The sequence below is a fragment of the Arachis ipaensis genome, chromosome B03 (genome assembly GCF_000816755.2).
Source record: "Arachis ipaensis cultivar K30076 chromosome B03, Araip1.1, whole genome shotgun sequence".
Taxonomy (NCBI): domain Eukaryota; kingdom Viridiplantae; phylum Streptophyta; class Magnoliopsida; order Fabales; family Fabaceae; genus Arachis; species Arachis ipaensis.
Genome location: NC_029787.2, coordinates 128,186,905 through 128,198,064, shown reverse-complemented (window position 1 = coordinate 128,198,064; position 11,160 = coordinate 128,186,905). Strand labels below are relative to the sequence as shown.

At 33.1% G+C, this 11,160-nt stretch overlaps 2 protein-coding genes across 3 annotated transcripts; both read left to right on the top strand.

Annotated features, from left to right (window-relative positions):
* LOC107631797 (probable glutathione peroxidase 2) lies at nucleotides 467-2,245 on the top strand. Of its 2 annotated transcripts, none has more exons than XM_021119760.1 (7): nucleotides 467-662; nucleotides 781-857; nucleotides 965-1,026; nucleotides 1,107-1,225; nucleotides 1,297-1,464; nucleotides 1,600-1,657; nucleotides 1,779-2,245. In XM_021119760.1, exons 1-6 carry the CDS (start codon nucleotides 522-524, stop codon nucleotides 1,630-1,632), a joined length of 600 nt encoding a protein of 199 aa, XP_020975419.1. In that variant the 5' UTR covers nucleotides 467-521; the 3' UTR covers nucleotides 1,633-1,657; nucleotides 1,779-2,245. The 2 variants fall into 2 exon arrangements, with proteins under 2 accessions (XP_020975419.1, XP_016190837.1); XM_016335351.2 differs by having other exon boundaries at nucleotides 1,978-2,243.
* LOC107631798 (glutamyl-tRNA(Gln) amidotransferase subunit B, chloroplastic/mitochondrial) lies at nucleotides 3,700-7,078 on the top strand. The gene is made up of 8 exons (XM_016335352.2): nucleotides 3,700-4,542; nucleotides 4,797-5,006; nucleotides 5,394-5,534; nucleotides 5,642-5,845; nucleotides 5,960-6,157; nucleotides 6,250-6,318; nucleotides 6,433-6,549; nucleotides 6,638-7,078. The coding sequence occupies exons 1-8, from the start codon at nucleotides 3,922-3,924 to the stop codon at nucleotides 6,716-6,718; spliced, it is 1,641 nt and encodes a 546-aa protein (XP_016190838.1). The 5' UTR covers nucleotides 3,700-3,921; the 3' UTR covers nucleotides 6,719-7,078.

Below are 11,160 nucleotides of genomic sequence, written 5' to 3'. Positions count from 1 at the left end.
GTGTTATCAGTTTTTTTTTTATATAAATTAATTTTAGCACATATTTCAATTCTAAATCAATTCACTTCTTAAAAATATTAAAAGTGATACTCTAAAAATATTCTATTAGGATGCTCTAATTATAATTATAAGATCAAGGAATTTCTTGTCTTTGACTAATCTCAAGTTAATTACTTTTAAAATATAGCATAAACAAAATATGCTAATGTCTATCAAGTATTAACTCACTAATAATTTAACCAAGGATTATAAACAATAATTTAGGATAATTAACAAAAATTCACCGAACATACTTTTCCATAACAAAATAGTTTAATTTTAAAGCACACAGTAAAGAATTTTATAGGATCATTGAATCAAATTCTTAGATGATTTTTGAAATAGTAAATTTAAAAATAGATGATTTATTGTAGCCGTTAGATTTGATCTGATCTTAATCTTAGAATGAAAGGAAAACGAATATATGGTAATGTGAAAGAGATTCCGATTCCCATTACCATTCCACGTCAGAGATCGTTGGCATGCGGCAGTTGTTGACTGCGTGGAACTTGTGTGCTCTTCTTTTCCTCTCCCTCGCTTTCTTCCTCTATTCTCATTCGCACCCTTCTCCCTCTCCCATGGCTCAAGAATCTTCCAAATCCATCTACGATTTCACTGTCAAGGTCACTTTTCCCTAATTCTAAATTTCCAGGGTTTTGCTCAAATCACTATGCTGTTTTTCGATTTCGAGGATTGTGTATGCCTGTGGTATAATAAAATTGAATTGAATTGAATTTGCAGGACATCCATGGTAACGATGTGAATTTGAATCAATACACTGGCAAGGTTCTGCTCATTGTCAACGTTGCCTCCCAGTGGTAACTGCTAACATACTCATTTCTTATACTCTCAATTGACTCTTATTGTTCTTGATAAATCCCGAACCCTAAATATTCATTGTTGTTATTCTAAATAATTGCTGCAGTGGTTTGACACAAACAAATTACAAGGAACTCAATGTACTCTACAAGAAGTACAAGGATCAAGGTCTGTCACTTTACCGAAATGAATACATGTCATGTTTTGTTTATGAGGTGGTGAATTTTGTTGAGCTATGTTGTGTACAGGGCTTGAAATCTTGGCATTTCCCTGCAATCAGTTTGCTGGACAGGAACCAGGAAATAAGGAAGAAATCCGGGAAGTTGTATGCACAAAGTTCAAAGCTGAATTTCCTATCTTTGATAAGGTACTTTCTGAACTGATCAACACATTACAACCTTGTTTTTACAATCCTAAAATACTTTAACTGTTGTCTAGGTTGAAGTCAATGGGAAGAATGCAGCACCACTTTATAAATATTTGAAGGATCAGAAAGGGGGAATATTTGGAGATGGCATCAAGTGGAACTTCACAAAGTTCTTGGTAAGCAAAGATGGTAAGGTCGTTGAAAGATATGCTCCAACCACCTCACCTCTCAAAATTGAGGTAAGAGATATTTTGGTGCTTCTCTTTTAAAATCCTCTTTTTACACTTAATTTTAACTCAATCCCTCTATCCAGAACCATGAAATTTTACATGTCAATAGTTTCTAATTTTCTATGTATATGTTCCCTTTTACAGAAAGACATCCAGAACCTCTTACAGTCTTCTTGAGTTGCATGATTTGACTGTCTCAGAGGTTAGTTTTGCAGTCATTTAGTTTTCTCCCTTCCTTTCTTCTTGATATATGCTCATGCGAGTTGACAATAATATTTGCTGATTCTATATATTGCTTATGCAAATGCTTGCATTTCATTCAGTGATCAAGCCAACCTTTTCTTCACCCAAATATTCTGGTTGTGGCTCATTACTTCCAAGAGAAATACTAATAATCCCCTTTATTTGGAACTAGTGTATTTCAAACACTTTTGTTGAAGGGTTTCCTCTCAAATGGGTAAGATTGTTACTCCAATGGAAACGACATCAGCTGATGCTCTACCCTTGTGGTCTTGTGTACAGGTCACAGGAAATGTCTACAGCGCTTTCAAAGAATCAGCAGCTTCTCAGTGGATGTAGTGCTTTATTGCCTAATTATTATCATTTTGTAACACATATCCTTTGCCTGGATTATAAAATAAGTATAGTTTGGCACTATGATCATGTCGCCAAAACAATGTAATTTGGATGCATGTTTATGTTAATGTGTATGATCCATAGATTTAATCTGTTGCCACCGCTGTTGTGGTGTAGTTACCAACCACAAGCATTTGTTCCTATTGAATTTTCACGCACAATTCAAGCATAAATGATGAGCACACTTTTTTCCCCCTCTTACATTACATGACACATTAAGAAAAAGCTTTTTATATTGTAAAATGTAAATACATTTAAAAAAAAATTGCAGCATTAAAAACCTAATGCCAACAAGACTTGTCATTATTGTCGATATAGGTAAAATATATTTTTTTTAAGTTTTTGAAATTTTTTAAAAAATTTGATCATATTGTTTGAAATATGTTTCAATTTTAGTTCTACTAGTTAGTCAAACTTATAATTAATTACTATATCTAATAAGATGACCCTATTGTTAATAGATAATTTGCTAAGAAACAAAACTTTTTAGAGCTGCTTCGTATATAAATTTTTTTATAACTAAGTCCAATTAAGTTAGTGCAAAGTCCATGCAAAATCCAACGAAAAGTGCAAAGTCCAACTAAAAAAATACGTACATATGTTATTATTTTTTTTGTGTGTTTTTGTAACACATAAATTTTTGTGTTGGAGAACACAAAAATTTATTGATATAGCATATAAATCTTTAAAACATAACATATAAAATTTTGCATATAACACAAATTTATCGAAATAGTACATAAATTTTTATGCATAGCAAATATATTTTTGCATATAGAACATAAATTTTTGTATATAGTACAAATTTTTGTTGTGAATGTATTTTGTTAGTCAATATTTTGAGTATGTAATTTTCTAAAAATTTTTATGTTACGCATAAAAAATTATGTTATACACCAAAATTTATGTGTACGCGTATTTAATTGGATGTGTGTCAATATTTTGGACGTGTAGTCCTTGAAAATTATTTGTGCTGTATACTAAATTTATAGGTTGTGCATCAAATATGAAGAGGATAAAAAGAAAAAAAAATTATATGTTGTGCATCAAATATGAGGAGGATAAAAAAAAGGAAATTAAACAATATCAAAGAAAAGAAGAAGTGATGATCATTAAAGAAAAGAGAAGTGATAAGTGATGTGCAAATAAATTTTTATTTTTAAACAACTTAATTAAACTTGATTATGCAAAAAGACTTAAACATCTAACATTTTTATTTTCTAAATTTCAGAGTTGTATCTTATTTTTTTTTTTTTACCAAAGATAGGAGACTCGAACCCGCAACCTCTTAATTGAGTATGGAGAGACTATGTCATTTGAGCTATAACTCATTGGCGTTGTATGTTATTTTTTACTTTGCTAGAATAATTAGGATTAATCCATGTAAATAATGAAAATTGAAAGTTTAATTCTAATGCATTAATATTATCTTATATTATTAAATTTATTCGTCTAAATTAAAAATAATTATTTGCACAAAGTTGCATAAAAATAAAAAATAACTATCATAGTGTTATCTAATTACATACATCATATGAGTTCTAAAATAGAGAAGATAAAAAGTGGAATAATTTTATTGATATTGCAATATATGAAATGAAAAAGTTACGAAACGATGCGTTGAAGGGGTTATCAGCTTTGATGTTCTTTCCTCAGTCGTCGTTGGCCAAGAACGCAGCATTACCCTCTCAGCAATCAGCATCAACCTATTTCAACCAAAATGCATATTCGTGATACACAATCTCTTCACTTCTGACAACACCACAAAATTTGTGGCTTCTAAATTTAGTTTTGTTTCGTAAAGGTTGTTCCTTTCAGCTAATTCCTAAAATGGCTTCCACGATTTTCAGAAGCTTTCAAGTTCACTCCTTTATGCTTTACCCAACATCATTAATCACAAGGAGAAATGGGGTTTTCCGTTTCACAACAAAGTCCTCACAGTCCCAAACAGAGACCCAACAGAGGCAACAAACCAAAGTTTCACAGAGCACACAGTCCAAAAAGCTTGACAAAATCCCAAAAGACTATGAAGCAGTTATTGGGATTGAAACTCACGTTCAGCTCTCAACTCTCACCAAAGCATTCTGTGGTTGCCCTTACAATTATGGCTCCCATCCCAATAGCACAATTTGCCCAATTTGCATGGGTTTGCCCGGTTCATTGCCTGTGCTGAATTCTAAGGTCATTGAGTTTGCTGTGAAGTTGGGTCTTGCCCTTAATTGCAACCTTGCTTTGAATTCCAAGTTTGATAGGAAGCAGTATTTCTACCCAGATCTTCCAAAAGGGTATCAGATTTCTCAGTTTGATGTCCCAATTGCCACTTCTGGTTTTCTTGATGTGGATATTCCAGTGGAGTTTGGTGGGGGCCACAGGAGGTTTGGCATTACAAGGGTTCACATGGAAGAGGATGCAGGCAAGCTCCTACATACAGAAGGTGAAAATTACTCACAGGTAATCCTTTTTTCTTCTTTTTTGGAACTTTAGTTGTTCTAACTTCAGTGCTTGATATGTAGTTTTTATTTGCTGTGCATCTATTGTACTGAATTGCATACTATTAGGATGTGGAAATGATTTCACACATCTATATTTGGACAATTCCTCTTAGCTTTTGTAGTGTACAATTCATTATTTGATCACACATAAGATGCTTAACAACCTTTATCCATGATAAGAGAGTGTTGAAGTTGGTAGTGTTTTCATGATAGGTTGATCTAAATAGAGCAGGGGTACCTTTGCTTGAGATAGTTTCTGAGCCTGATATGAGAACTGGTATTGAAGCAGCAGAGTATGCAGCAGAAATACAGAGATTGGTTCGGTATTTGGGAGTGAGCAATGGCAATATGCAAGAAGGATCTCTTCGTTGTGATGTCAATGTCTCAATTCGACCCATTGGTCAATCAAAATTCGGGACAAAGGTATGTAGCTATTGGCCTTTTGCAGGTCTGTTACTGAATTTTTGGAATTGGCACTTTGTTTCATCATTATGAAGCTTGTTGGATATTAGTTACTTTAAAATTGTTATTACTATTTATTTGGACAACAATTAAGTGCATTGAATTTTTTGCTTTTACTAACCTGAAGGCTAAAAGAATTATGAATAATATTGTTATAAGCAGGTCTTGTGGATTGGAAAAACTTGTCATTTTTTTTTTTTTTGTAGCAGTGCTTTAGCAAAGTTCATCTACCCTTGCTTTTGGTAGAAATAAAGTTTCACAGAATGACTATATCTTTTCTCAATGCAATCAGAGCAAAAGACAATTTATTTCAGCTTTAGCAGCTAATTTGAAAAATTGTTTTGGCAGGTTGAAATAAAGAATTTGAACTCATTTTCATCCGTGAACAGAGCCATTGATTATGAAATTGCGAGACAGGTCCAACTCCATAGAGAAGGCCAGGAAGATCGGATAGTACAGGAAACTCGTCTATGGGAAGAAGGCGCTCAGGTTAGTATTGTGATTTTGTTTTAATTTTCTTTCCAATCTAGCAGGCAGAAGATAGTACTATATTCCTTTGTAGTCATTTAAGTGGATTACTTTTTTTATCTGTTTAGAAAACAATTACAATGAGGAAAAAGGAAGGGCTTGCTGATTATCGATATTTTCCAGAACCCGACTTGCCAGCAGTAATACTTTCTCAAGAATATGTTGATGATATTCAAAGTTCTTTACCAGAGCTTCCAGAAATTAAGCGGAGAAGATATGAAAACATGGGCTTAAGCATGCAGGATGTTCTTTTCCTGGCCAATGACAATAATGTGAGTTTGCTGCTGTTTTCTAATATTTAAAAAAAATATAAATGTCAATTAATTGTATTACACTATTAATACAAGTGATCTAACAAGATTTTTATTGTCTGAAATGATTATTAGGTTGCAGATTTTTTTGATGCTACTGTTGCAAAGGGTGCAGATGCAAAGCTGGTTGCCAACTGGATTATGAGTGATATTGCTGCCTTCATGAAAAACGAAAAGTTGACCATAAATGAAATAAAGCTTACACCTGATGAGCTGTTTGAGTTGATAGCGTCCATTAAAGATGGAGTCATCAGTGGCAAGATTGGCAAGGAGGTATAGCTTGGTTCGGCACTAACGAATGGTGCTTAGCTAAGTTCTAAGCTTCCATCATACTTTGCTCATACAATTTGTTCATGCATTTGCAGATACTATTTGAGCTATTATCCAAGGGAGGAACTGTTAAGGGAATTATAGCGGAAAAAGACTTGGTTCAGGTTAGTTGTAGAATCATGCATCATTGAAATTCAATTAAAAGTAGTGTGATATTGGTGCTCTATTTTGATGCTAAGAAAGAAAATGTAATGTTCATGAGTCTTGGAAATTGACAGATAGTAGATCCCGCCGAGATTGAAAAAATTGTGGATAAAGTGATTGCAGATAATCCGAAACAGTTAGAGCAATATCGCAGTGGCAAAACGAAACTACAAGGTTATTTTGCTGGCCAGGTATGAACCTGTAGAGTTGGAAGCAATTCATATATTATTTTCTCATCATCTATGAAGTAATCTTTATACCTCTTTGTCCACAAAGCAGGTGATGAAATTATCTAAAGGCAAGGCAAATCCAGGTCTCCTTAACAAGATCCTCTTGGAGAAATTGAATTCAAAGAGCTGATCCTAATAGGCTGCTATCGGATTACAGATCATACGCATCGCCTGACAATGGATATCGTCGGACATTTTTGGATTAAATGGCAATCCTTTAGAAAAATTGCCAGTGAAAATTAGAAGAGGAAGATAAGTTCTTGGCTAATTAATTTAGAAGATTTTAAAGATAAACCTTGTAAGGTGGATGAGTTCCACAGGGTTTTCAGTTCAACTGATGCATATCTTTTGTTATTCTGCAAAGAAGACAAGAAAGAACAAGTAGCCTATCAAAGCGTATCACTTGTATCCCATGTTACAGGCTTCAAATGTATTGGTATATCTCATGTATTTCTTTTCGTGATGGAATGTTATTCTACTTTGAACTCAATAAAAAATTAGTAATGATAGTAACTAGTGACATAAAAGGTAAATATTGCCTCTAACAAATTTTTATGATATTATTGTTGTGAATAAATTTAAAAGATAGTTAAAAAATAATAATAAAATTAAAAATAGGGAAACAAATAAATTTTAGTATATATATATTGATAACTTTTGAATTACTTTTGAAAACATTTGGAACACGAATATGATTAAAAAAAAAAAACCGTTAAAAATAATATAGGCATCTACTCCAAATGTTTTAGACAAAAATAATATTTTATTAAAAAATTTCTTGTTTGTAGCACATGAGCATGGTAGAAGAGAATATTACTCATTTTTTTATAAATTCCATACAAATATATATATATATATATAAGAGTAGTGCTAGAGAGCCAATGGCCTAAGTGTACAATGTGTACAATAGGCTAAATCTTTGGTTTATGAATAAAATGAACATCACCTATACTATGCACAATAACCATCCGGATACCAGGGATAATAAACATCTCATGTTATAAAAAACTAATTTTGGGTTCACCAAGGTTCAAACTCTTGACCTTCCGGATCTAGAACTCTAATACCATATCCTGAAACCACTCATTCCAAAATCGTAACCTGACAGGACAATGTAACACTAATAATTATATGTCTAATACTTTCTAAACCTTCATTGTACACATTGTACGCTTAGGTCATTGGTTCCCTATACTTTCTCTATATATAAAGAGTGATATTACCAAAAACAACAACAACAACAAAGCCTTGTCCCATTAAGTGGGGTCGGCTACATGAATCAAACGACGCCATTGTGCTCTGTCATGTATCATGTCTACAGAGAGACCGTTTACATGTAGATCTCGTTTGACCACCTCATGGATGGTCTTCTTAGGTCTTCCTCTGCCTTTCGCCCTTTGTCCATCTTCCATCTCATCCACCCTCCTGACTGGATGTTCTATCGGTCTTCTTCTCACATGTCCAAACCACTTGAGACGCGATTTAACCATCTTTTCCACAATGGGTGCTACTCCAACTCTCTCCCTTATATCTTCATTCCTTATTTTATCCAATCGCGTATGACCACTCATCCATCTCAACATCTTCATCTCTGCCACACTCAGTTTATGTTCGTGCTCCCCTTTAGCCGCCCAACACTCCGTACCATACAGCATAGCCGGTCTTATAGCGGTGCGATAGAATTTACCTTTAAGTTTTAAAGGCACTTTTTTGTCGCATATAAAACCAAATGCACTCCGCCATTTTGACCAACCTGCTTGGATCCTATGATTTACATCCTGTTTAATCTCTCCATTATCCTGTATGATGCACCCAAGATACTTAAAACTTTTAACTTTTCGTAAGATGTTTTCTCCAATCTTCACCTCTATATTGGGGTTTTCCCTTCTCAAACTGAACTTACATTCCATATATTCCGTCTTGCTACGGCTTATGCGCAGACCATACACTTCTAGAGCTTCTCTCCATAACTCCAACTTCTTATTTAGGTCTTCCCTTGACTCTCCCATAAGGACGATATCATCAGCAAAAAGCATGCACCATGGCACAGGCTCTTGGATATGCTCTGTAAGTACTTCCAAGACTAATGTGAAGAGGTATGGACTTAGGGATGATCCCTGGTGTAATCCTATACCAATAGGAAATTCCTCTGTCACACCACCTTGAGTCTTCACACTAGTTGTGGCCCCATCATACATGTCTTTAATTGCCCGAATATATGCGATCCTTACTCTCCTCTTTTCTAAAACCTTCCATAAAACCTCCCTTGATACCCTATCATACGCTTTTTCCAAATCAATAAACACCATATGTAGATCTCTTTTATTACTACGATACCTCTCCATCATCCTTCTTAATAGGTATATCGCTTCAGTAGTAGATCTGTCTGGCATAAATCCAAATTGGTTCTCTGTTACTTGTGTCTCTTTTCTCAACCTCCGTTCTATCACCCTTTCTCATAACTTCATAGTATGACTCATAAGCTTAATCCATCTATAGTTTCCGCAACTTTGTATATCCCCCTTATTCTTGTAGATAGGTACCAAGGTGCTCTTTCTCCACTCATCAGGCATCTTCTTTGACCTTAAAATCTCATTAAAAAGCATGGTTAACCAGTTGATGCCTTTTTCTCCAAGACTCTTCCAAACCTCAATCGGAATATTATCAGGTCCTACTGCCCTGCCATTTTTCATCTGCTTTAGAGCCTCTTTTACCTCGAAGTCTCGAATCCTTCGATAGTAGTCAAAGTTTTGATCTTTTTCCCTTGTGCATAATCGACCAAGGTTTGGAAGAGTCTTCTGTCCCTCATTAAATAACTCGTAGAAGAGGGAAATTATCATTTTTCTAATTTATAATCTTGATAGGTAATAATTGGTTGCTTTATATTAATACTTTATTTCATCGTTTAATCAAATTATTTTATGCCTTCACATTAGCCAGTATAATTGAAAAAAAAAAAGTTAATTAATTATAATTTGAATATGTTGATCAAATGTGTTTTTTTTTTTCATGCAATTTTTTTTTCTTTTCATATTTTTTTAGTCCCTCTGAGAGATTGCATGATGCAGGATATAGTAGCTGATTTTGTCGAGTAAAAATCTGCTTCCGCCAATGATTATTTTATTTTGGAAAGAAACGTAATTATAAAAGAAGATTCAGTATACTAATAAAAATAATCCTAAAATTAACGATTTCTATATCATCATTACCTATCTATCTTTCCATGCATGTTTTGCATTCAATTCATTCCTTCCCCCATGCATGATGCAATAATGTCGGCAGCACCATACCAAATATTATGGTTGATGATATGTTACTATCCTTAGCATAGTGACATGAACCATAATTGAACAATAACAAAATCCCTGACACTTTGTTACTTCACAATCATGTTTTCTAAGATTTCAACTCTATATATAACAACTTTATTATTAATATGTGATATGTCCATGATCGGTCTTATGTGTAGGTACTAGGTAGTAGGTAATGCAACTTGCACATACCCACCATCATTTCTTTAAAGATCAAATTGGGACAGTTCGAGACTGATTCAACCCATCAATTTCTCACGATGTATCCACTTATTTGCTTGAATTCCTTATTATATATGGAGCTTATATGTAATAAGAAAAGAATAGGTTTAAATAATGTGAACAATGAATATGTCGGATGTTCAATTTAATAGGTATGGAGATGATTATGCTTATTATTTTTAATTAGATGATTATTTCTTTTGATTCGATTTAGTTAACAATGGCTGGACGTTTAATTCCCTAGGTGTGCAGATGGTTATCTTAATTTATGAGGTAATTTGGAGTTGGAATATTTTTTTACTTTATTGGGTTAATTCTAGAGTCCATTGTTCACTTTTTTTTTGGGCTAGGTAGACAATAATTTTTGTAAACAATGTGAACAATGGACTCTAAAATTGACCTAATAAAGTAAAAAAGCACTCAATTCCCAAATTATCTCATAAACCTTAACATTATAATAACCATCTGCACACCTAATGAATTAAACATTCAGTCATTGTTAACTAAATCGAATCAAAAGAAATAGCCATCCAATTAAAAATAATAAACATAATATCTATCTGCATACCTATTAAATTAAGCATCCGACATATCCATTGTTCACATTATTTAGTATTTTCATTATCTACTTATACTTTTCTTTTACTTTTACATATAGTCATATATAAATACAAGGTGAATGCTATGGTGCCTGAGATATGGTACCTAACTTACTAAAAAATGCAAAGAAATAATATTTAATAAATTTTAAATATTTTACTTTTACTTTATATATTTTATTTTTTACTTATAAAAATAAATTAGACAATTTAAACACCACAATAAAATAAAAGACATCATACAATCCACCTAAATGCAATTCTGCGATAATGTATATCATTATAAGCCACCAGTAGTGCAGGAGAAAAATTATTGTATGGCCAAGTCTTTGTTTATAATTAACTTTCTTGCCTCACATGCATGCATGATCGCCCTCATTGTATGTTCTCGTTTTAATTTTTATTATTATTTTTCATTTTTTTTAAATGTTTTCTTTTTT